This window comes from Ambystoma mexicanum, chromosome 4q (genome assembly GCF_040938575.1).
Source record: "Ambystoma mexicanum isolate Mex_15411 chromosome 4q, UKY_AmexF1_1, whole genome shotgun sequence".
Taxonomy (NCBI): Eukaryota; Metazoa; Chordata; class Amphibia; order Caudata; family Ambystomatidae; genus Ambystoma; species Ambystoma mexicanum.
In genome coordinates, this window is record NC_090928.1 from 662150672 (window position 1) to 662177949 (window position 27278).

The 27278-nt window shown below is 47.3% G+C and overlaps 1 protein-coding gene across 3 annotated transcripts in view; it reads left to right on the top strand.

Moving 5' to 3' along the window:
• EML6 (EMAP like 6) overlaps positions 1-27278 on the top strand; it is a 3038586-nt gene that overhangs the window by 656492 nt on the left and 2354816 nt on the right. For all 3 annotated transcript variants that reach the window (XM_069608236.1, XM_069608238.1, XM_069608237.1), the window contains exon 9: positions 7173-7429. In XM_069608236.1, the coding sequence (XP_069464337.1) occupies positions 7173-7429 (257 nt within the window). The remainder of the gene's footprint in view (positions 1-7172; positions 7430-27278) is intronic.

Sequence of the window (27278 nt, forward strand, 5' to 3'; positions counted from 1 at the left end):
TTCGAGGAAAGGATCACACTCGACGAGAGTTTCCGACGAGCGATCCGGTGGTGGGGCACCCGCGCGCATCTGACGGCGGGCATGGACTTCCAGACCCCAGCCCACCAGGAGACAGTGACCACGGATGCCTCCCTGGAAGGGTGGGGAGCGCACACCGAAAATCTGCACGCAAGGGGCCTTTGGCTCCCGACGGAGAAATCCTTACATATCAACGTCCTGGAGCTCCGTGCAGTGTTTTGGGCCCTCAGGTCCTTCCTTCCGTCCCTCAAGGGCAAGGTGGTGAGGATCTTCACCGACAACACCACCACCATGTTTTACATCAGAAAACAGGGCGGAACCAGGTCCCCAGCACTATCCAAGGAGGCGCAGGACCTGTGGCATTGGGCAGTCGCCCAAGGGATGTTTCTGGTGCCGTTTCATCTGGCAGGGATAAAAAACACCATCGCCGACTCACTCAGCAGGGAGCTGCGCTCGTGCCACGAGTGGGAACTACGGCAGGATCTAGTGGATCGCCTCTTCCGACGGTGGGGCACACCCCAGATCGACCTGTTCGCGACGGCGACGAACTCCAAGTGCCGGAGGTTCGCCAGCAGGTTTCCCCAGGCGAGGAGCTTGGGCGATGCTTTCTCGTTCCCCTGGGAGGGCCTGTACCTCTACGCGTTCCCTCCTTTGCCACTGCTAATCCGGCTCGTCAACCAGCTCAAGAGGTCACGGTGCAGGATGATCCTCGTCGCACCTGCGTGGCCGAGGCAGATATGGTTCCCGGACCTTCTGGACTTGTCAGCGTCCCCGCCAATCAAGCTGCCGGTGGACGCGGATCTGCTCTCCAGGGAAGGAGGCGCCATCCTCCACCACGACCCGAAATCGCTGAACTTGCAGGCCTGGCTCCTGCAGCGCTAGAGTTTGGAGGATACGACATACCGGCCGACTGCAGAGAGGTTCTTGCAAAGGCCAGGGCGTCCTCGACTCTTAAATGCTACGGACACAAATGGAAGAGGTTCTCTGTCTGGTGCCACGCACAGAAGATTAACCCTCTACGGATTACGGCTCCCCAAGTTCTGCCGTACCTGCTGACGCTGGCCAAAGCTGGACTGGCACACGCGTCCATCAAGATTCATCTTGCTGCGATCTCCCGATACACCAGAACCACGGGACAGACGTCCTTGTGGTCTCATCGTCTGGTGAAAGAGTTCATGAAGGGACTGTTCAGATCGTTCCCGCCGGTGAAGGCTCCGGCCCCGGCGTGGGAGCTCAACGTGGTGCTGACCAAGCTCATGGGACCTCCGTTCGAGCCTCTGCACTCGGCCCCGTTGAAGTTTCTGTCGTGGAAAGCAGCGTTTCTTGTGGCCATCACCTCCGCACGACGGGTGGGAGAGATCCAGGCCCTTTCCTGCAAGGCCCCGTACTTGACTTTTCACGACACGAGGGTAGTGCTCAGGACGCACCCCTCCTTCATGCCCAAGGTACCGTCGGACTTCCATCTCAACGAACCCTTGGTGTTGCCTGTATTCTTCCCGTCGCCTTCGTCGCCGGCTGAGAGGACTTTGCACTCGCTGGATGTGGCTAGAGCGCTGAAGTTCTACGTAGACCGCACGAAGTGTTTTCGGAAGACGTCACAACTCTTTGTGAACTTTGGACCTGTCAATCAGGGGAAGGCTCTCTCGAAGGCTTCCATTTCCAGATGGCTCTCCGGCTGTATCATGTACTGTCATCGGTTGGCAAACCGACCGCTGCCCGGCCGTCCGAGAGCCCATTCCACCAGAGCGATCGCAGCTACCACGGCGTTCCTTTCTGGTGTGCCCCTGCTGGACATATGCAGGGCTGCTACGTGGAGGTCGACGCACACCTTCACGAAGTTCTACTGCGTGGATCGGGATTCCAGGGAGGAGTCCAGGGTCGGCCAAGCAGTGCTGCGCAACCTGTTCGCCTGAGGTGAGCCTGGTGAGGAGGTAAGATGCTTAATGTTGAGTTTGAGGCAATGCTTAATGTTGAGCCTTTGCCACTTCCCGTGGTTGTGCATGTGTGTACTGCTATGTATTCTTTATTCATGAGCATGTGAATCCATGCCAGACCCCATGCTGGAGAAGGAACAAGTTACTTACCTGTAACTGTTGTTCTCCAGCATGGGTCTGGCATGGATTCACATGCGAACCCTCCCGCCTACCCCTCTGCGGCTCTTCACTTGGTCATACTGCCACTTCACGTGCTTCCAAATCTGAAGATGGCTGCCAGAGGCGGTGCTTAGGTAGAGGGCAGTCATTGGCTGTGGTCAGTATGACGCAGAGACCAGTGATTGGTTATTACTACGAAAGACAGATCAGAAACGAAACTGATACTGGTTTTTTCTTTACCGAGGATTCCCAGCCTGACGACGGGGAATATTCATGAGCATGTGAATCCATGCCAGACCCATGCTGGAGAACAACAGTTACAGGTAAGTAACTTGTTCCTTATCAATCCTGCCAGGTCTTGCCATAGAGAAAATGTGTGGCTCCAGTTTGCACCCCACACTGTTGGATCGGAATACCACCAGTGCGGCACCCAGCACCCTCCATCCACTCAAGCCCTTTTCTCCATTGCATTAGTTCTGCTGCGTTCTAAGAGGCACACAATCACGAGGTGCATCTCTCCACCGTATCTCATACATTTTGGAGAAGTATGAAATGCTTGTAAGTGCTGTTTGTTAGGGCTATACCCTCTTAATGGAAAGGCAGTACAGTCAGAGCAATATGTCGAAAAAGCAATAGCATCATTATAACAAAAGCAAAAATGTGAAGCAGTGCATCCACCACCGAGGAATGAGCACCTTAGCCCTGAGTTCTCAGCTAGAGTGACCAAAACATTAATGGAAATGCGTCTGATCTACTGAGAATTCTTGTGGGTGTCAACCCAGCCCATCGTTTTCTAGGTTATACCCGCCAGAGACAAGAGACCAACCATGTGCAACTATGCGACATAGGAAGCAGTGCATCCCAAGCTACTTGACCACTTCACCTAGGTGTGGGAACACAAGCAACATAAGACATGTTTGTGCCTATTTCTCAGTTGCAGTAGAGCATTGATACAAAATGACATCAGGAAACACCACCACAATTATGAGCCTGCCCGTTTTCCTGTTACAGCCCAGACATTGTGTGCTGTACACCCAATCCTCATTACTGTGTCCAGTCCAAAGTCTCAGTACACTGAACAGTTTAGCGTCTGATTTTTGTACTAACCAGCTGCATTGCAGAATTTATTTGTGTTTTGTATCGTACTGCACACAAACATCGCTTCAGAATGCAGAAAGCGGAGAGTGGAAGGTGAAAAGGATATGCGCATAGACCATAAGGGTTGAGTACATGTAGCGCTGGTTTCAGTAGGCCAGATGTACAATGGTCATTGTCTGGTCACTTTGACAAAGATTTAGGACTTTGTTGGTTTTGGTACATTTTAGTGGTGCGGCCACCAGAATATCGTCCGCACCATTGCTACAGAGAGAAAAGAGTGTTAAGCGGTGCCAGAAAGCTGACTTTGTGTTTGGCGTGATATCTGTAAATTCTATCGGCTGACACACCAATTGTTGTTTCTTGTTCGATTGTGCTGATGTAATCCAATAGTGGACTAGTAATAATACTCCCTTCCCCCTCCCTCTCCTCCTCCTTTCATTAATTTTCCTCCCTCTAATCTTACTTTCTCCCCCCACGCTCGCAATTTAGGCTTTCACTTCGACTCTTCTCTCACTTTTTCTCACCATATCCCACTCCCCTCTCGTGCCTGTCGCTACCACCTCTATAATATTTGCAAAGTTCGCCCCTCCCTTACTTTCCATGCTACTAAACCTTTAATCTCCTCCCTTATCTTCTCTCACTCTTTGGTCTACCTGCTTCACATCTTGCCCCCTCAAATCTACCTTTCACTCTGCCATCCGTACCCTCTGTCTCCTGTCCCCCCGAGACTCCATGTCTGCTTCCCTATCCTCCATTGGCTGGCTCCCCTTTCACTTTCATCTTAAATTTCATTTTCTCTGCCTAGTCTTCAAATCTCTCTACGATCTTGCTCCCCCTTATCTCTTCCCTTCTTTCTTTCTACACTCCCTCCCGTTCCCTTTGTTCCGCTGATCACTTCCTCCTCACTGTTCCTCCCTCCCCTTGAGCCTCCTCCCGTTTCCGCTGCTTCCAACTCCTAGCCCCCCTCCACTGGAACTCCTTACCTCTATCAATCCGCTCTATTCCTACCTCTGTTCCTAACTTTTCCTCTTTCCGCTCGTCCCTTAAATCTCTCCTTCCCCATTCCCCGCCATGATGCCCCTCCCTCTTCTCGCTCCCCCTCTCCCTCCCTTTCCCTCTTCCCCCATTAAGCTTCTCCCTCCATTTCCCCCACCCCATCCTCACCTTCCCCTCATCCTCCTCCTACCCTCGCCCTCTTCCTCCTAGCTCTACTCCACTTCTCTCCCCCTTCCCTGTCAAATTGCTCTACATACTGTTTTGTTGACTGATTCAAAATTGTAACTTGCTTCTTTTGTTACTGTTATATTAAATGTATGCTGTTGTTAAATATGCAGCACTTTGGTTTAAAGCGCTATATAAGCCTAATAAATACAAAAACAATAGTGGCTCGTTTAACTAATGTTCCCCCAATCAGGAGTATTGTACCAAGTCAGGTTTCTGTCAATTTCAAAGCTGGTGCCACGCAGTGATCTTTCTTTTGGCAGCCAGGGAGATTTGGGTTACATTTGGGCTACCTTACTGGCCAATTTGTGCTACATGTAGGTTTCCCTTTCTGGATACTGTGACGAAACAAGTATTTAAAATGGGTTGTAAGGACGTCTATAGGTTGTAATTCATTGGAGAGGTGCAGCACCACTGACAAACTACATGTGTCCTCATAACAAATCTCATTGTGATCAAAACTACAATATAGACAACTACGACCAAAGACTGCAATTCTACATACAACCACTCCCCACTTGCATTGTTGTTCCTTCCCCCTTGCGCTGTCCCTCCTCCCCTTGCTCTGTCCCTCCTTCCCTCCCTTGCGCTATCCCTCCTTCCCCCCCTTGCGCTGTCCCTCCCCCCCCTTGCGCTGTCCCTCCCCCCCCTTGCGCTGTCCCTCCCCCCTTGCGCTGTCCCTCCCCCCATTCGCTGTCCCTCCTTCCCCCCCTTGCGCTGTCCCTCCTTCCCCCCCTTGCGCTGTCCCTCCTTTCCCCCCTTGCGCTGTCCCTCCTTTCCCCCCTTGCGCTGTCCCTCCTTTCCCCCCTTGCGCTGTCCCTCCTTTCCCCCCTTGCGCTGTCCCTCCTTTCCCCCCTTGCGCTGTCCCTCCTTTCCCCCTTGCGCTGTCCCTCCTTTCCCCCTTGCGCTGTCCCTCCTTTCCCCCCTTGCGCTGTCCCTCCTTTCCCCCCTTGCGCTGTCCCTCCTTTCCCCCCTTGTGCTGTCCCTCCTCCTCCCCCCTTGTGCTGTCCCTCCTCCCCCCCTTGTGCTGTCCCTCCTCCCCCCCTTGTGCTGTCCCTCCTCCCCCCCTTGTGCTTTCCCTCCTTCCCCCCTTGCGCTGTCCCTCCTTCCCCCCCTTGCGCTGTCCCTCCTTCCCCCCCCTTGCGCTGTCCCTCCTTCCCCCCCCTTGCGCTGTCCCTCCTTCCCCCCCCTTGCGCTGTCCCTCCTTCCCCCCTTGCGCTGTCCCTCCTTCCCCCCTTGCGCTGTCCCTCCTTCCCCCCTTGCGCTGTCCCTCCTTCCCCCCCCTTGCGCTGTCCCTCCTTCCCCCCCTTGCGCTGCCCCTCCTTCCCCCCCTTGCGCTGCCCCTCCTTCCCCCCTTGCGCTGTCCCTCCTTCCCCCCTTGCGCTGTCCCTCCTTCCCCCCCTTGCGCTGTCCCTCCTTCCCCCCCTTGCGCTGTCCCTCCTTCCCCCCTTGCGCTGTCCCTCCTCCCCCCCCCCCTGGCGCTGTTCCTCCTCCCCCCCCCCCCTGGCGCTGTTCCTCCTCCCCCCCCCCCTGGCGCTGTTCCTCCTCCCCCCCTGGCGCTGTTCCTCCTCCCCCCCCCTGGCGCTGTTCCTCCTCCCCCCCCCTGGCGCTCTTCCTCCTTCCCCCCTAGCGCTGTCCCTCCTTCCCCCCCTTGCGCTGTCCTTCCCCCCCCCTTGCGCTGTCCTTCCCCCCCCCCCCCTTGCGCTGTCCCTCTCCCCCCCCGGCGCTGTCCCTCTCCCCCACCCCCCCGGCGCTGTCCCTCCTTCCCCCCTGGCGCTGTCCCTCCTCCCCCCCCCCCCCCCCTGGCGCTGTCCCTCCTTCCCCCCCAACTATAATCTGAATGAAAGCTGGATTTGTTTTCAAACTTTTTTCTCTGCAAAGGACAGTAATATCAGTACTGCACAAGCGTTCTGTGATTCCCTTCAGAAGGCGGCAAAACGGTTTCTTAGCACCCGGAGTGGAACTACAGAATCCTGTAGACCAATCGGGATCCAGGCATTGTTCACTGAATCTCTCTCCCTCCAAGGGTGTCCCTCATACCTTCAGCCTTTTATTTACACACACGACAGCCTCTGCCACCTTTTGTCTATCCTAATCTCCGAAGGCTGCATTCTCCTTGAAGGGTGCTGTTGAAATGCAAAAGAGGGATTCTCCAAAAAGGCCGCAGAGCACCTGTCTTGCAGTTTTCTTTTTCTATTTGCAGCGTCTAAGACTTGCTTCTGTCGTGTTAATTCCCTTTTTGCCCCATAACTGCGGGGCAGCACAGGATCTCATTATCCGTTAGCCCACCATATGTACCCTCACTTCCCTCGAGCCCAAATGTCACCTTCGCGCTCATAAAGTATGCTTTTTTTTCAGTAGCTCAGGGCAATAATGCCTTATGATGCCTACAAGACTCAATGAAATTCTTAACGAAAAACAGTAAGGCACAGCTAATGAAAACATGTTGAGGCACTGCTACTGGCCTGCAAAATGAGGTTAACCATTTTGTGTGGGCCAACCCTCGTGACACATTTAGACCCACGTGTTTTAGTGTACCTTTAAAGTGAAAAGTAGGTATTGATGACTATTGTAGTTTGCTGTGCATTTACTAGCATTGTTTGTCATGTCCGTTATCCTTGGATCTAGTTAAGATTATCAAAGATTATGTGGTTCCTCCTTCCTAACTCTGCTTTCTTGAATGTGTCTGTATTATTGGGATGTATGTTCTTGGATATAATTTCCCTCTTTCACTACTTTCAGAGATATGACCGAGGTTGTTCATATCAAAGATCGGAAAGAAGTCATCCATGAAATGAAGTTCTCCCCTGATGGATCCTATCTTGCTGTTGGTTCCAACGATGGGCTTGTGGATGTCTATGCAGTTGCTCAGAGATACAAGAAAATTGGGGAATGCAACAAGTCTTCTAGCTTCATCACGCACATTGACTGGTCCGTAGACAGTAAATACCTGCAAAGCAACGATGGTGCTGGTGAAAGATTATTCTATAAGATGCCATGTAAGTGCTGTAAATGATTTAAGTATGATCTTATTAAACGTATACTTCTTATTAACTGACCATCTGGATTGGGGGAGTGGAAGTGGATGCACAGCAGAACCTCAGTCCGTCTAAACTGCTGCCAGGCACGTATCAATTTGTATTTATTGGGGCAAACACCAAGAAACACATTCAATTCAGCAAGCAGGTACATTGGGGAATGGATCTGGTCAGGTTAGGGGTTTGATAGAACATGAACCGGGGACAGCGCAAAAAGACAGGGGGAAGAGATTTACACAGGGGCTCTCTCGGTTTATGTACAATAATAGCAGATAAAAAGGTTCATGGGGGGGCAAGAAATGCCAGGATAGAGTGGGTGGGGGCTTTCAGTGTGAAGGAGAAGTAGCTTGAGGGTCATCTTCAATGCATAAATGTTGGTGATGTTTTATGTCCATGTAGGTACAGTGGTATGACCTGAAGAGGGAGGAGGAGTGGTATCAAGAGGATGCACCGCAAGGGGTAGGGTCATTGAGATTAAGAAGGGTGCTGGAGTGGAGGATGTGAGGTGGGGAGTAAAGGGTCCTAGAAGCATCCAGGTAGGGAGAGACTACCACATAAAGATCAGTAGGACAAATAAGAACTTGGGCTGGTTGTGCATGGAGAGGCAGCCAGCATGGAGGCAAAGGAGAGAGCTGGGTAAAGAGTAAGGAAGATTGTGAAAGGTTTGCGTCCCACAGTTGAGGATTGTCGAGGGTTGCAGTAGAGTAAAGTGGGTGGCCCAAGAGTGAAGGCTTAAGCAGTAGTCCGGTGGACTTAATACTGAGTGGTGATGAGTTTAGAAAGCATTCCTTCCTTACGCTCAGAAGGTTGATGCGAAACAGTTGTAGCAGTGATACATTGTTGGCACTTCAGAGGACTGTCACAGAGATCCCTAAGATTGTATGTTTTGGGTGAGGGAGTGGCAGGGAAAACATAATGGTGAGGGGAGACGATGTGGCTCTCTCGGATTAGGAAGGCAGATGACTTCTGTCATGGAGGAATGAATCATCAGATGGCGAACTGCCATTGAGTGGTGGATGAACTAGAGACAGTCCTTGATCTTCATGAGTGGTCAGGAGTGAAATCAGGAAAAGAAAAAAAAGATCTGAGTGTCATTTGCTTAAAGAGGTTGGTAAGAGAACCCAAAGGAAGAGATCAACTTACTGAGGGAGGTAGTGTGTAGAGGGTGATGACAATTGGGTCATCAATTGATTTTTGGGGCACTCCAAGCGGGAGGTAGTGGCAGCATAGAGTTCAGTATTCCAGGAAATAACTTTAATCAGAAAGGAAGAAGGCAATGCTTGTGAGCTTGGTGCCCTGGATGCTGAGGTTACAGAGACCTAGGATCAACATTGTTTAGGGCAATGGAGTGGTCAAGGAGGATGAGAATGGAGGCGAGTTTGAGGGGATGGACAGTGGTGAGAAAGGTGGAGACATAGGTCATGGCCATTTCTGTTAAGTGCCAACTACAGAACCTATGTTGAAGGCACTTACAGAGTCCATTTGTTTCCAAGTTACTGGTCATTCTGTCGAAGAATGCTCTCTCAAGAATTTTGGGGTCATGTGAAAAGAGAGAAAGAGGGGCAGGCCGATAATGTGACATATTAAGGCTCAATAGAGAGCTTTGTGATAATAGGCTAAGCAGTGGCTACCATGGAGCAAACCAAAAAAGATTCCAGTAGATTGGTGGAAGAACGTGGAGCAATAAGAGGCAGTAATGGGTGCCATTTGTGGATGGTTTGTCGAATGTAGGCGTGAAATGGAGCACATGGTGGGTTGGTTGTGTGAAGAAGGGAAGCCAACTCTGCCAGTGACACAGGGGAAAACGGGGCAGAGGTAAGCTCGAGTAGCGGTGACATGGGGGGCTAGGATGGATAATACAGTAGGGGAGAGGAAGGCAGTGAGATTGTTAGATAGCTTTGAAATCACGGATGTGAAGTCATTGAGAGGGAAGAGCAGATTGATCAGGGGTAATGGGGACTCGCATGGCTTGGATGCTAGAGAAGAGGGAGCAAATGAGGTTGGTAATATATCTGAACGTACTGGTTTTTAGAGCCTTTGGGAATGCCAAGAGAGCATCCTTGTAGGCAGAGGAGTGGAGGTGAGCATGATTGGCACTTGCGAAGAAGGTTTAGGCACATAATGGTCTGAATCTCTTGAATCTAAGGTGTGAGCCAGGGCTGTGGGCAAGGGATGGAGCGAGTAGAGGTGCAGGAAGGACAGTGGTCAAAGTAGGAAGGGGCAGGCGGAAGCATGTAGATATCGTGGCAGGTATGTACAGAGTATTAAGCAGTAGGTGTTTCCTTCTGGCTTGAAATCACTCACACATAGAGCAACCTTTCTTGTCCACCTGTGACACACAGTAGCAATGTAGACTGGCCTTAAGTTTCCAGTGTTATGTATGAGTGTGGTATCTAACTGCAAGCCATAACAAATCGTAAGCTGTTTTTCAGACGTCCTAGGACTAACGGAGTACTCCAATGTGCATAGGTAAACCTTACACACTAGAGACCTTCACTCTTTCACTTTAATAAAGAAACCAGAGCCTTGTTGCATGCAGTATGGCATTCACGTTTCAACAAAGGAGGCAGGCATCCGAATGAGGGTATTTGTGAATCAATCCCCCTTTCCTACACATACCTAGTGCCGTCATTCAGGACCTTAATTGTACAGATCAGTGCCGAGGCAATATTACTGCAGATCGGATGACCCATGACATGTTTAGACCTTCGAAGTAATACTTTTCCATTCCACCTTGTTCTCCATACAACATGTCCACACACGAAAGAGCGGATTTACAAAGTCTCTCTGGGGATATTTACAGGTGCACTACGAGTGATCGTCTCAGCGGCAACATGCTCGCCTTGGAAACAAGACGACACAGAGCAATAGAGGTTCGATCCCCGGGTCCGTGCTTAGAAACCTCTCTGTATTAAGCGCGTTATAAATAACCTATCATCATATCATACCTTACTTTTGAAAATGAGCATTATGATATTGTGGGTTATGCATACCGAGGGGAATGGTCAAATCAAATTGCTTACTTACAATGTTTTACACTGAAGAACAAATAATGTCTAAAACAAACCTCAACCATAGAAAGGCAAACAAAATACAGTGCATCCAGAACAGGGATAACCTCAAAAATGCACCTCTACCCAATGTAGACTGAAGCACCATTGACACAGTAAGGCACACCTTCTCTGAGGACAGTCGGTTGTCTGTAGTCAACCTCTCTGTTAGGAATCCTACTGTATGGGGGGGGGTCACACACCCCTTCTCCTTGGACGATTGGGGCAGCCTTGTTGGACACGGCACTGTCTGGTGGCACTTGAATGAGTTCCCAATAATGATTGCAGGCCCATTCCAAGTTGGCCAACAGTAGCGGTTACACCGTGCCCCGTTCAAGATGGTTGGCGAAGTTTTCAGACTGCATTAAGTTGACTCGCTGTAGTGGCCTTCAATTAATACAGGACACTTGCATGGTAAGAAGGAGTGTTTATTCTGACACCGGACACAATACAGGGCAAGGGATATATATGTCCAGGACTGGGGTCTGGTGGGCAGTACTCACAGTTCTGTTCCTTTGCCCCATGCAGTTAACTCCACTCGACAATATCTGTGCTGGGATATTGCTATCCCCTGCCAGCTGGAGCTCCCACGAGGCTGCCCTCAGCCATGGTATTATGCTCAGCTGTTTGTAGGGGTCTGCAGATGGGGCAGACATGCATAGGAGGGCTGGTTTCCCTCAATCTGAAGGAGCACCGAGGCCTGACCGTATTCTGGTGCCTCGCTCTGATTCTGCCGCGTATCCCAAGCATTACGCTGAACTCAGTTGCCGCTCTTGTGTCACTGTGCTGTTTTTGGCGAGTCCGTTCTGGAACGTGCCCAGTCTGGCATACTACAAGGCAGTAATACTGCAGGGCATTGCTGCTGCAGGGCGCTACTGGATTAGGCACGTTGGGTGGGTCATGCTCTAGGTTATGCCCTCAATCTGTTTCAGGCTGGTTCTTTCATGCCTTGTGTTTTGGGTGGTAGGAGGCCAGGGGTTGGTGTTGCATGCTGCCCCTGGACAGGCTTATGCTGTTTGGTGAAAGTTGGTCCTATCAACTCTTATTAACCCCTATTATTCTCTGTGTGCATTTGTGAGGGTGTAGTAACGGACTTGAGTGGATTGGTGAGTTTTAGTAGGCCTGTAACCCGAGATCACGCTTATGCCCATTGCACTTAAAATGACATCCAAGCTTGTAATTGAGCGTCTGCCCCTAGTGAGTGTAGGAGACGACTGTCTGAAGTTCTGGCATGGAGTGCTCAGAGCAGACAACAACTTCAGGATATGAAGCTCCAATCATCTGATGACGGTGTTTTTGGAACAGGTCCAATCATGGACATCACTGTGACTAGTATGGCGTCAGTGAAGGAGGGAATGGCCAGTCTGGTCGATCATCTGTGTATCTCAGAGGAAACATCTTTGGGGTATCGAGGTGGAAGTATTGACACTCTAGTTTCCTGGCTGACTCTGGAAATGCAGTCCCCTTTGAAAGGAATGGAAGAAGTTATATTGGAAGCTCTGGTGCAGTCCGCTTTGGACAAGATGGGGGTGAAGGACGAATCATTCAATGTAGAGAGATGCCCACGTATGAGGGAGTTTATTATACACAACCTTAATGTATTCACAAATGATGCAGAATTTTGTTTTTGGGTTGATTCATTGGATAGGATGGCATTACGTGCACATTCTGAAAGAGCTGGCAAGTTTTGTTAGACGGATGAGGATTATGTCAGTGTTCACCAACATTGCCAAACTTAAATGAAACCTCTGGTTTGGGAACGTTGCGCAAGAAAATTATGGAAGCTGTCGGATATCAGGCAGAACCAACTTGTCTAGTCATTAGTCCTGTTGTAGAACCTTCCCATGACGCTATTCCATCATCTGCAAAGCCTGTTGGATCTGCGTTCATTACACATTCGACATTGAATGTTCCATCTTTAAAGGATATTCCTATTAGGAAATCCCAAAGATTACTGATATGAACATAAGGGGGTTTTCTTTGGACCTGCGGAATATCATAAGTACCAATGTGGAGAAGCCGAGGGGGCCAGAGCCGAGGGAGGCGCTCAGGAATAGTCTTGGCCTGGTTACATCAAAGAGTGGGTCAAGTCTGTATTAGAACACAGCACCTGAGGTTTCCCCGCAGGGTGCAAACTAGCAACTGGTGCACCAAGCGCAATAAAGATTGTATTATTATAAGAAGCGGTCAAAGTAACCTACCGCTTTGCTTGAACCTATGTAAGAATGTGTGCACTATGTAATTTTACACCAATTTGAGAATTAGCCTAAATTTATATGCCTGCTGCTTCTGTGGGAATTGTTGACCGACCATCTCAGGCTTTTTTTTCCATTTTTCTTGATATTTTTGTTTTGCGGTATGTTTATTTGTCGTGAGTGGTTGGTTATGTTTTATGCTGAGCTTTGAGGCCCATGGGTGTGTTGGGATTTACAAGAAATAACTTAAATTAAATGAAATTCAGTTGTAGTATACTCTTTAGAAAACACCCCAATCAGGGTTTAATAGACTATAAATGTTGGTCCATTTATAATATTAAAGACCAGTCATACGGACTTCAAAGTTATTGTTGCTGACGGGTGCGATTTCCCATTATCTGTATAATTTTAGAATTCTTACAGTTTAAGAGAGCGACGAAATTGCGTTCATTGTTTGTCAATGTGCGTTGAAAATTTTATCTGTTTGTAATGTAAGGTTGTTTTTTTATATAGGTGCTTTGAGGAATTGCTTATTCCAATGTCAACTCCTAAAGCTGCATTGCAGCTCCTCACAATGTCCCACCACCAGATCATCGCATTGGCCACCAGTGCAGCCACCATACGCTGTCCACCAGTGAAATCTCCTCAGTGTTCACCCCTGACAGATCCTCACACTGCCTGGGGCCGAAACCCATTACTGTACCTGCATGTTAATCAAAGGTGCTCAACCCATTAGCTAACTTATCCCAAAGATCGTTGGAAGTCTGATATAACCATTGAACTAGAGAGAGAACTTGACTTGAGAACGCACTACTTAAAATACTTCAAACATTTCCTGCATGAAATTCCCCCTCTTCTGCCCTAACCTGTTCTTTCACCCCACCCATGTGCACCCCTTTTTTCACCTGTCTCACAACTTTCCTTCAGCTATCACGTCCCCCTAACTTTTTCGGCAAAATTACTCCTCTGGCTACTGGACTTTAAGATAGTGGGGACATACCCCACTCCCTCTGATGAAAGGGGAACCTCCAGAATATTATATAATCTCTGCCGGTTCAAGAGAGAAACGGGTACAGCGCATAATTATCTTTGGGTAGAGGGGATTCTTTAATAAATACAGCAGTCAGCCTGAGAGTTCCTTACTAACCTATTTTCCCTATTTTGTGATTTTTCCCTATGTACTGATCCTGGCCGTTTTACCAGGATTACGATACATGGAGGTGCATCATATAAGTCGCCACCGCCCGGGAAAGAGAAACAGACTGTGCTGTGTAACTCTCTTAATAGTAAGGTCCTACTTTCCTAGGGAGTGGTAGACATAACTCCCTTGACTCCCAGGAGGTGTCAGTGTATCATTCGTATCCACAGGATCTGACACTCTGGTGCAGCACTTGCATATGCAGATAAATTGTCCCACCATGTGGTAAAACGTTGAAGACCCAATGACCAGTGTGTAAACTACAGATGGCTAGTGCAGACTGCGCATAATCAGGGATGTGTTTTAGGTATAAGACACATTTCGCCCTTGAAACAGCTGCGTTCTGCATCAGCTGTAGTCTCCAAGTTATGGCACATAGGCAGTCTTGCATAGAGCATATTACTGTAGACCTGATGTTTTTGAGATGGAATATAGATGGTTTACAATCGAAATTAGAGGACTCGGACTGGCCTTATTTTCTGGATGATGACCATGTGATCAGTGTGCAGGAGACCTGGTTGGACTGGGATTCTGTTAAGCCTGGAAATGCTACTTGTGCTGTGCCTGCACCACAGAGGGTTCAGGGGAGACCTAAGGGAGGCCTGCTAACATGGATAAAGATTGATATCAATGTTAGAGTGGAGGTAATTGAGTCGAACTGTCTGGATATGGAGATCATGAGAATATCCTTTGACGGTTTACAGATCATATTATTAAATGTGTATATATACGTTCCTATGGTGTATCTTCAGCCTCTACTGCTGTGGTTTCCCTTTCCAATTGGTTGGATGCTCGCCAAGCCTCGAGCCCTGTGATTAGAACTTAAGTGATTATGTGTGTAGTGCTCTAAATGCCCACATTGAACCACAGACATTCTTAACGGACCTCTTGGAAGAAGAGGACGCAAATATGGGGCGTATCGAGGTCTATGGTCCCTGTGGCTAGAGTACAATATGGCCATGCAAAGGAGCGGGCAAATATGTAGAAAGAGGCTTAAGAGCATTCAATCAGCGATTAGATGGGGACAGTCTGGCTAAACCTGCTTTTGTTATTGAGAATACAGCTAGCCGAATTCACTATTGTTTAGTCAGTGTACATCACTGGCATTTATTTAAATCCTTAGAGGTTATTGAATGCCCAGAAAGTGACCACATTGCCCTTTCGATTAGTATGAATTATGATAGGGGTAACAGACACCCTGAAGTTTATGCCCCAGATGTTGTTAGTGCGAATAATGTTCCAACTATTAAATGGGAATCAAATAAGGAGTGAATCATAGGGGCAATACTTTTGATGTTATCCATGTCTGTAAATGACCTTGTTCTTTATGAACTACATGAGTTACATTTTTCTGATGCACTTGCAAACACTATTCGTCCATTTTTTATACGACCAATGTCTGAGATGAAGGTCCAATAAGGAGAAAACGTCAATGTTGGTTTGATAATGATTGAAGAATGGCTAAAAGCAAGTTACTATTGGAATGGGTGGTTAGCACCATTAGATCTAATGAAAAAGGAGGAATTGCGGGTGACACTTAAAAAAGCAATTAGTCATAAGTCTCTTGTTCTATATAATCCGGGGTAGGATAGACCGTGCATATAGAGAAATAGAAATGCCCAGCGTCTGCACTCTGCAGGAAACAAGAGATTGTTTCCTGCAGAGTACCGATGCTGTGCATTTAGTGTATTGTTCTGTGCATATTTCTCGCACCTACAGCCTAGCGGGACTACGGACCACGGTCCCCAACGCATATTTATTAAGTGCTGGCACCTTCTCATCACACATTTATTAGCAGAATGTACGGATTTCCTTTGGCCGATGGACGGTGGTGATGCCTGTTATTTCTAAAGTCACTGTGCCACAGAGACCACACTGAACCGCTTCATTTGCATGACAGAAGCCCATATTAAGGCTACCCGAATTTTTTGGAGCCCAATGCATTCTGAGGACTGTTTTTAGTGTACCTCCTGGCCCCCTCAATCAGAGGCATCGGACACTGCCTTTCTCCATCTTTGCTGGAACCCAGCTTAATTTATGCCTAAGAAGTACTGCGTCTATTCCTTTGACATCTCAATTCTCGAGCTGTCCGCCCCCACAAGAACCATTTCAAGGTCTTGCGATTGGCCCACGCTAATTGTTTGAACATAGGAACTCTATTTGAACCCCTCTCCTGAAGAAAGTTCTGTTCACACGACACATGAACTGAAACATGTTCAGATGTTATAACTCTGGAGAACACCTGAGTTTTTTAAATGAAATATGTGTAAAGCTGTTGCAAATTGTACACCGTGATTTACCACTGAGTTTGGTACTCACCTCTTCTATTTTCTGCTCATGAAGAGGCCTTTGTGTTTATTTTCCTATGACATGTAGTATGAACTTTATGTAATTGTTTGACTTATGATTGTGTCACACGGTTTATTTAATACTTGTTTTAACCTTGCTCTAATTTATTAAACTTTAGTGTTTTAGTGTTATCCCCAAGTGGCCGTCCTATTTTTGCTCACCTAGCGACTTTCCACTTGACCTGTCGATCCTTGTTCTATTTCTCTATATTCAATGTAACACCATTAGAACCCGTACCGTGGGCTGGGACGGGGGATAATTCACGTCGCGTTCAGAGCGAAAAAGGGCTGGCATGGAAAGGTAGGGCAAGACTCAGTATGGAGCCCCTCCTTCCCTTTTAATAGTGGGCTCCCGTATGAAGAAAACGAGGAAGCAGCAGTGGCGAGTGCCGCTGCTGCAATGAGGCAAGTGGGGATTAGTTAAAAAGAGGACTGGGGGTGGGGGGGAAGATAGCGGGTGGGGGAAAAGGCCATCAGGAGGCTTGGAATACGGACTAACATCGGGAGATCCATCTCGCATTCCTGGCACCTGATTGGTTGCCTCTCCCACTGAGGGTGCTAATAGCAGTTAAATCTGAAGGTTAAGAAAGACCGACTGTGGTCAAACAAATGAGATCTGAATATAAGGCTGGAGCTAAGGCTAAAAATGGGGAGTAATAGAAAAAAGGTGGGGAAGTCTGCAGGTAGCGGTTGCAGACCATGATCAAAAATGTTTTGGAAAATCATTTTGCATGGTGACTCACGCTAACATAATAGCCCCATTATGACTAACTTGCCTGGTATGAGTATTTCAGTCATCTGTACAATTCAACTCGAAATAATACTTTTCTATCGCTCAATGTCGAGACCCAAAGTTTTTGCTGGGATTCAGCTTTAAATGCACAAAAAAAGAATAAAGCACCTGGCCCAGACGATCTTCTAATCGATATTTTTAAAGCTGACGCTTTCTTCCGAGCTCCCTTGTTGCACATTTTATTTTTGATTTCATCTTTTTGTTGCATTTAAGTCAGACAACTCTTAAACATAGCACCGCGTGGGCAAGCATGCTCCTAAGGTGCATTTAAAGTCGTTCATGGCTCGCTGCCTTTCTCCCTCGCCGTGTGGGCCTCCGAAACGGCATATTATTCCCCGACCAGCTCCACTGTGCGGTCAGCACCGGAGGGCCCTGAGCGGCAGCGGGTGCCGTGGTCTTCCACCCAGGCTGCTGCGTGGTGCAACGCAGCCCCTGCAAGCCTCGAGCATGGGTCCGGGCTCCTCCTTTTTACACCACCACAAGGCCCAGGCAATCACCTGATTGTGGCACAGCGATCAACGGACTCCATTTCAAATATGGGCCGGGATGCGTCGCCGTTCTAGAGCGTCTGTTCATCAGAGGCTCTGCTAATCAGCCGATCGGGCCCCCTCTCTATCAGGCAGCGTTGAACAGGATATTTTTGGCGCCAAAACACGTCCGGTACAGAGCTCGTTGAAAGACAGAACTGCCTTCACAGTTAGTCATGTTTATTCAGGCTTTATATTTATACACTGATAATGCGACAGTGAGATGGGGACAACAAGGAGAGATAACTAATGCATTTTGGGTGACCAGAGCGGTATGACAGGGGTGCGTTATGACGCCCTACTTGTTTATCATTGTCAGTTTTCTTTTCCAAAACAAAACTGATGCGCCCTTAATTGACAATGAAAGTATCAATATATTATTATTTGCAGATGATGCAGTATTGTTGTCAACTTCCTCCCAAGGCCTGAAAAAGGCCTTTGGTGAACTTTCATTATTATGTAAAGAAAAATGTAATTATTAATGCATCCAAAACTAAAGTTATGTCTTTCTTTAGAAAGCCTCTTTGCTGCTAGACATTGAGTTCGATGGTCAAAAGATTGAGAACGTGGACATTTACGATTACCTGGGGGTTCACTTTGCTAGAGCAAGCTTGTGGAACACGCAGGTCCAAAAGTGTAATCTAACGCTGAATAGGAATAGTAGTTTCTAGAAAATAATTTTGCAACTTGGCTGTTGAACCTACATTTGAGGTTTACAGAGCACAAGCCCTCTCAGCCACTCTTTATGCTGCCGAGCTTTGTGGTGGGTGTGGGATCACTGTTCTTAAGGTTAGTGAAAATATATATATTTCTGGAAATGTTCAGGTTTACCACTAGGAACCCGGAGTGCAGCAGTCAATCTAGAATTGGGGCAAATGTGTATTGTCTGTCATTCTCAATTGGGGCCAGTCCTGTTGTGAATCAAATTATGGACTTGCTACAATTGGGGGTGTACAAGAGCGCAATGTTAGATGTGTTGCGTAATAATCATTCCAAACCTTGGGCCTGGTTCGAACATGTAAAAAAGATTACAATGGGGTTTGGATCATGCACTTTCTGATATATACCTGAAAACATGAATGTAAATGGTCTAATTTGTATACTGGGAATAGTGGGAATAGTCACTGCTGGATATGTTGCGTTTCAGTGAACAGAAATGTGTTTTTCAACTCCATATAGGCAACAAAAGTGCCCTTGGCCTAGTGCGTTACCCGACCTGGATCCCTAGTTTGGTGAGGTCTCTGTACATCAAATTCTTCATGTATCCTCCAGTTAAACCAGTTCACAAGCACCTGGAAGCCTGAGGGAAACGCCAACTGCTCAATGTGTAGTTCCACCAAGGAAGACGTTTTTCATGTCATGCTTTTTGTCTCAAGTTGAAATACTTATGTCGAAAATGGCTTTTACATTGTTGTTAACATGATACTTGGGGTGATAGATTTCTGTAAAACTGCCAATGATGTCTCTCAGGTTTAGGACATTTTGAGTTACCTTGCTGGAGCTTGGAGACTTCACCCAAAGAGATATGGTATAATGGCTCCAAGTTTATATTTAAGATTCTTTTTCAGTCATTTTCTTAAGATTTTTGTACCCTTTTGGAGATAACTATATAAATTGTTGCGAGTAGTTCCCTATAAACTGTGTGCTTTTTAAAAGTTCTTAACTTTATATGCATTGGTTGTTCAAATGCACATACGTGTGAAAATGAACGTATGAAATCCGTATTGTGACTTTTGTTTAGGAAATTGTCCTCCTTTTGAGGTATCATTTTCTTGTGTATTGATTGTATTTTTTATAATGATGTTGTTTGTAAGATATTTGGATTGATTCCGCTTTTATTGTTTATTTTTAACCGAAGTAAAGCTATGATGATAATGTAGTCCCAAGTGGCAAGACGGGAACCAACAAGAATGGATGTAAACTCCTGACAGACCTGAGATAGAGTTCTGCTGCCATTAAGGCTGCAGCAACCTGCAAGCAAATTAAGGCTTTGGGCAAACAGGACCTTACGTTTCCCCATTGGCAAGTAGGGATAACGCTCACACCATTAGCACAGGGAATATTGCACTCATCACTCTTTCAGTCATCTTCCAAAACCCACAATAAGTTCTTGGCGTTTTCAGGAATCAGTTACATCCAATTTGTTTCCATCCAGGTGACGACTTGAGCAATACAGCTTGTCAGAATTTCCAGAGTCAATTTTGGGCTGCCTTGAAAAAAAATCTGCAAGTCATCAGCATACTGGTATCGCTGCAGGCCATTCCTATATGTGACATCACCCAAGAGTCTGGCATACATGTTGAATAATGAAGGGCGGAGCCCACCAGTTTCACAGTGATGTCCATGCTCGCCTTCTGGATCCTGCCCTGCAGGAATGAGGAAAGACCTTTAGCAGATACCCTAATCTCAACCAGCTCATAACATTAGGCCCACAAGCTACCATAGGGCGAACATGACATGGACTGATATAAAGTTCCTGTCAAGCCCCTTGATGCCTCGTCTGAGGAAATCTTTTACGCTTTACAAGATTTCTTCCTGCCCACCTGTCGCCATGATTCAATCTTCCACTACACAGATCAGAGCAGGCTCTGTTCTGTATGCAGCTCTGAAGCTGAACTGAAATACATTGAAGAAGCCAACCTTATCCAGGTACGGTTCCAGCTTGGAAAATGCTGCATTCTCCAAAATCTCGGCCATGAAGGCGTGTTGGGTTTGGATTATCGCTGAATCCCCCACCTGGAGGATGAGAGCGCACACTCCCTGTGAGCAGGGGACTCCGCATTGAAGGAGTATTCTACTTTTCCACCCTTCTCCCACCTGATGTACAGAAAGAGATGGAGGCCCTAACCCGTCATGAGCACAGTTTATAATCATACAAAAACAGACTCTTCTGATGAAGTCAGAACGTGCATGCTGTGTGCTAGAGAACAGACTCTGGTGGAAAGCTTGCTTCCTAACCCCAAAAACAACAGAGCCACAGAAGCTCAGAGGAAATAGTGTAATGAGTAGGTACAAGCAAGCCAGAGCAGTAGAAGAATAACTTGAAGGAAGGGCCAGAACAACTGTCAACAGATGTATCTAAGACCAATAAAGGATTTCCAGAGCAGCAAGGAGTAACCAGAACAAAGAAATTCCCACAAGGGTTAGCAACAGTCGTTTGCATAGAAGCAGTGTTGGTTTAACTGGGCATGAACAAAGGAGCAACGAAGAGTGGGGTCTTGTCTGTACATGTTCAGCTTCCTCATGAAGGGCCATTTTTTTAAACGATCCCCTCTTATCTCACGTGGTCCGTATCCCTTGCATCGCCATTAACCAAGTGGCGTGTGCATGAAAAGGAATCTGACCTGTAAGGAAGGCATGGTATCATCCGTGAAAACCGACACAAGTGATCCTAGTTCAAGGGTGCTTATTGAACTTCAATGGGTTGGTAAAACGCCTATCTAAACCTAAATCTAAAGATGGAAGCAAGCTACGACCATCAAATAACGCAGTCCTAGTGGAGTCTGTCAAAATAAAAGGGCCTATACTAATCTATTCCGAAGCCATACTTCTAAATACAAATTCTGTGGGATAACAATGTATGCAAAAGAAATTATATGTCGGGATAGTTGTGCAATTAACTTCCATTCCCCACGTTTTTAGCATGGGGCAAGGCGGCACGTATGGGCTTTCCACACTCTGGCTTCTGGGCCACAAGGTAACAGTTCAACTCATAGGCATCAGGGCTTTCCTCCTAAGTCTCTCTCGCAATGACAGTCTCTTATTGCAGAGGGCCTGATGCAGCAAACAAAACACAAAAGTTCCTTTCATTTGTCAGGGGTTCACTTTCACAAGTTCAAGACTGGTCTCCCCCCTTTGGGCTCGGACCACGGGTTGCCCTCGTCCGGGCTCAGACCCATTTTCTACAGTGTTCACAATTTGGTATCCCTCGTTCGGGCTTGGACCATGGATCCCCCTTTTTCGGGATCAGATCCCCTTTGATACCAGAATCGATGACTTTTGAATGTGCAATGGGTTTTGACTAATCCGTTGCAGGACCGCTTCGATTTACTTCACACAATTTACACTTCACATCGATTTTCTGCTTTAGTTTCCTTTTGTCAAGATACAGTGCAAAGACCTTCGACTGAGCACATTCACACTGCCGGACCACTCCGTGAATGTTATCGTATCTTTTCTTCTATGGTTCAAATATTCACCAGCAATTTAGCTTCACTCGCATCTTTCATCACACGCGTTTAACAATGTTCGTTCCAGCCCTCATTTTACAATGTTGCCGCTTGCAACCTTGACTTCAACACAGACCGGTCTGGCATCGGTCTCCCCAACTCACCGGCTGTGTTCTCTGTTGCTTCTTTGTTCTTGTAGCCAAGGACGATACCACAGCATCTGCTGCTCCTCCTTACCTTGGTCAGTTACGTGGGAGTACCCTCGGTATCTCCGACACACAGTGCAGGATTCTTCAGCCTTGATTCCTGGTCTTTTTTCTGCCTTGAAGGTTTCTTGAAAGTAATGTCTTCAAATCGAAAAGGTCAAGGTGTTGCCCCTCTCACGAACCTCTTGTGCGTGGCTGTCTTACTCCCCTCGTTCAGCTGCCATCTCGAAACTGCTGTACATTTGTCTGTTTTGCCTCGCTCAGAGTGTGCTCTCGTGCTCCGCCTTTTATCCATGTGGGGAAGTGTAATCAAGTTAGGTGTGAGTGATTGTCGATAATTGCCTCACCATAGTATTGGGATATGTCATGTTCACGGCTGGGTTGTGAGTTTGTTTTCTCCCAGAGCGGGCTGTCTGTGTAAAAGTGTTCAGGCAGGAAAAAGGGCAGCTTTTAATTCTGACATATCCCATCGGGTAGGATGGAATAAAGGTGTTAAAGGGAAGAGAGGGATACAGCGTCTCACCATCTGGTGTCCCACTCCCTGAGAACCCCTCACCCAGGTGATTCTCCCACACTGGTCCACCCCCAGGAACTGGATCCAAAAGTGATGGCCGTGTCCTGGCCACCTGGATGACAGATCCCCGGGGATTAGCGGGTGAGACACCTTCTGGTTTCTCACGGAACAGATCTGTGCAAGTCTGCAAGTAGGGGTTGTGTATTTGAGCGTGTTCCTGAGCAAAAGTGTGTGTGTGTGTGCACTCATGCAGGTGTGACCGACAGTAAAGTTCTATGGTGAGGTGTGGAGATTGTCCTATCATGACACTAAAACAGCCAAAGTATCACTCTTCCAATGGTCTGCAATGGAGACTTGATATACAGGGAAAGTGACATGAGTGAAATCAGTCATGAGAAGAGCCACATTGGGCCCACGACTGGGATTCCCTATTAAAACCTGGTTGATGCCAACAGTGTGTATTTGATCATATCCTCAGATAACTGATGGAATTGATTCAAGCGTTCCCCCATTTCCCCAGTACATGCAACCTTGATGGGCACAAAGTCTGGATGAATAGAGCTGTGTACATACTATGCTGAAGAGTTTGGCAAGTCAGTTCCTTGAGGTGTCAACAATCAAGGTGATAAAGATGTCGCTAAAGAGTTTTTCACAATTAAAATGTAGCTAGATTTGAAGAGCTGTCCTGTTTTGCATATCTCAGTGTTATTTTTTTTTAAAAAAATGCACAGCTCATGAAATTATCATAGCACACTCAGAATTCTTTGAGCAGGCGTTTTCTGAAGACGTGTGGTCTTGTTGAGTGCTGTGCTGAGAGCAAGATTATACATCTTCTCCAATCAAGATCTTGCGGCACCCAGTGGCAGCCCAAAAACACAACCACAGATTTTCAAAATGGCCAGTCAGAACCATCGAAAGACCCAGAAGCTTTGGTGGTTCAATCAGAGCCTCCAAATCTCTTGGTTATTTTGTTGGTCTGATGAAAAGCGCAGCTGACATCCATATTCTCTGTTGGTTGTGCTTGGCTGTTAGAGCGAGCAACAGGGTTTATTGACACAAGGAAAGAGCAGAAGAGCTTTTGCTGTAGCCACTGCGAGCATGTGTCCGGTTTCTAACATTTTATTGTGCAGCGTGCTTATTTTGTGAAGCTCTTGAAAGTCTGACCCCGTCTTTTTTAAAAAAAAAAATTCTGAAACACTTTGTAATGATTTGATTTTTGTTTTTTCCCTTACATTTCCTCTCTCCACCCTAAAAAGAAAAAAGAACCCCCTTGTGAAATCCCTTTGTGAAACCTTCTGGGATTATTGGTTTTGTATTCCCTTTCAGCCCCCAAAAATATGTAAAGAAAAATCTGCTATGAAACTTAAACGCTTATGAAAACATTTCCTTTAGAACCCTCCAGTAACAGTAGTGTTTCACTGTGCGAGCATGTCATCTTCAGGTGAGGCGGAGGATCAGCAGGAGGTGGAATATGAGGAGGCAGAGATTTAGGGGCAGCATGAAGCGAATTACAGGGGTGGATGAGAGACCGTAGGTGGGACATGAAGCGATTCAGGGACACGGTAGAAGACGGGCAGAAGTAGGTAAATATCAAGGAGGTAGTTGAGGGGCAGGCAGAGGAGGTGGATCCAGATTTGGGGCGAGGAAGAAGAGGTGGCGGCAAAGGAGGGCTAGTGAAAGGGTGCACAGTAGGAGGAGATCGACTGAGCTCATGCTGGTAGCTCCTGTCCTGTGGAGAGTGCAAGGTGGATTTGAAGATGGCACCAAACAAAATGGTTCTGTCCTAATACTTTCTAGACCAGACTCTGTCCAGGTGTAACAGTACTCGCACACCAACCCCCTCCCTGAAGGGACGGTACATGCAGATGTAGGCCAGTTCTGCAATAAGGAAGTGTGGCAGGCAAGAAGAGCATTCTGCATTGAGTACAACTGTAGTGCCTAAATCCATTTAGCAGCGGCATTAACATATGTTGTTTTTATAGCCCCACGCCACCACAGAAGCATTCTCCAATGGTAAATGCTAGCATCGGCCAGCATGTCTAGAGGTGAGCCATTCCCACTACACCATAGAGAATGGCAGCTTGAGAAAGAGGTGCAACAACCATTGTCACTGGCAGCAGCTTTCAGGCCAGTGTTTCCTCAGTAGGCTCTCCACCACTGTGGTGGAAAGGTTGGCTGTGCCTTCTTAAGAGGTCAACCAGCATGAACACCTGTTCTGGAATGTAAATACTCATGGCCTTTAGTTCAGGATGCTGTTCAGCCAGCAGAAGACCGAGCTTCGCCCCAATCTATATGGCCCTCACCCACCATGTGCATCCTTCCTCTGCCACTCCTCCCTCCTTGACCACACATCACCATTAAAACTCCATGGCCTCTGACATCAAACACGTTACCAACATATTTGCATTCATGTTTCTGACACTGTCTCCTACATTCACGTGGAGTTGCCATGCTTTCCAGGACACTCGCCTATCGAACTCCTCTCCCTGACCACCACTGTGTATATATATGATATGCCTCTGTGTGTGTGTATATATGTGTATATATGTGTGTGTGTATATATATATATATATATATATATGTGTATATATATATATATTCCTTGTTTGTTTTGGCCAGTTTGTGCTCTACCTTTCACTCACCATCTCCAGGGGACCCTGAGAGAAATGTTATGTTTGTGTCTCTCTCGCGTAGGGTGAACTGAACAATTCTCTTGTTTGTGACTCTGAGGCAGCAGGGAGAAACCAAACAGTTATGTTGCCGGGATTCAGGTAGTGGGGGAATCCCGATAACCTTCTCAATTTGGCTTCTCTAAAGTATCAGGGAGAACCTGAAAAAAGGTTGATGTTGGCTGCTCTTTGCCATGTCCCCTTCACTTTCTTGGTGTCAAGGCCAGGTTTTAGGAGCACGATTATCAACAGAACAGTAGTAGCAAAAACGATTATGGCATCCTGTCATGATTTGACAGTCATACCCGACCCACTAGTAGTCACTACAGCTGTCGGTTTCATAACCACACGCCTAGCTAAATTGATCTGCCCCACTTTTTGCTGTGTGATCTGAGGCGGAAAACGATCATCTGAGCTGGTGTGTTGGTGATGGCTAGGTGTCTTGACATACTCTTCCTTAGTATAGTGCTGCACCATTTTAAATAATGTGTTTGTCCAACATGGCGCACTGCCAGTCTCATCCTACAGTCGGATACAATAGTCCAAGCAGCACTATCGACCCGGTTAGATTGTACACTGTTGGGTGCACAGGGGTGGCAGCTCAGGGATTCTTTGGCAACACTTACAAGTGGTGGTGGCCTTTTTGATCACTTACTGAGCCAGTATTGTAGCGGATCAGCATCTCTACCAAGTAAACATGCATCCACCATCTGAGCTGCCGAAGATCTGCTGTATGTGCTCGTAGACCCCTCCAGATTGAGGATTCCGAACTGAATGAGGATCATATCCAACAGGCATTCCATCTCCTGTCTATCACTGTCATCAGTTATGCTCACACAAGATGGGTCAAATGGTGTCGCTAACAAGAGGCATACGATTCCTGATGATGAAGAAGCCATGTTCTTGACATCTCTGCTGGGGTGTTTAGCGCAAGGTTTCTTACATTTTCTTCCTGTTTCTGTTCTTATGCACGTTGAAATCAGCCACTCTAATTTTAAAACGTGGGTTTAGAAACAAGGACAGGATCTATTCAGTGTTAATTCTTTTACTGAGTTTGGACATGGATCCCCACGTAAAATTTAGCGCACGTGTGCCAACATGCACCAGTCCAGCTAGGAGATGCTAATTCAGTCCTAGTTTAACTTTGCATCTGGGACTTGTAGTACTGGCTTTATAATGCGGAAACCTGAGACTACATGTCGCAGAATGCAAAGTTAAAACCAGACTGGTCTAACATCTCCCAACTCGAATGGGGCTTGCTTTCATGTGTGCATCCCTCAACAGCCACTCTGTATCCTCCTTGGCAGAAAAATCAGGAGCCCTTACCGTGTTACACAAGTGTGAGTTTTAGAACGTATACCTATAGCTGTACCTTACTGAGTGTTGTGTGCTATGGCCTTTTGAGCAAGAAAACATAGGTGCTAGCTAGCACTGTGCACCAGTCATCTGACCACTTTGCTGCATCTGATGGTCAGCTATGATAGTTGAACTGATCAGTGATGGCATTGCAGTTACTTTTGCAAAGCAAACAAAATAGTATCCCAAAAATTCAAATTTGGGGCAGTGTGTGAACACGCTTGAGGTGCGGTTTCTCCACCGACTAGTTCCACCCACCGGGAAAACCCACCAGTCCCTTTCCCATGTAGACCAGGCTAGCAGTACAGCGGTTCTACGTGTCTCTTTAGTCTCTTCCAGCATTCATTTACCGAGCATCTGCCCTCACTGGCCTCGATTTATGTCTGCGAGAATGGCAGTGTTTTGGGTCTGCCAGTCGTGCGCAGGACCCTCATTTCCTTTGCTTGTAATGTTTCGGTTCCAACCACCGTTGGAATGCATGTGTAGCTTGCTATTCCTTGTCGTATCTGGCATTGAAGAGACTTTTGTGCTGAGAGGAGATTTTTCATGTGTTTCCTCCGGAACACGTATCAGTCTTTGTGGAGACCCAGGCCAAGGTAAGTGACTTGGTTAATTTCAGAGCACCACAGTGTGACAACTCCTTTCCAGGGGAGCAACATCCAGGAGGGATCTGTCAGATATTTGGTGGCGAGCAGTCGCCCCACTATGGGCTACCTCAAGGACACTAAGGCTCTTACCAAGGCTTCCAGCAAGGTCCCATACCACTGTACGCACCGAGAGATTGG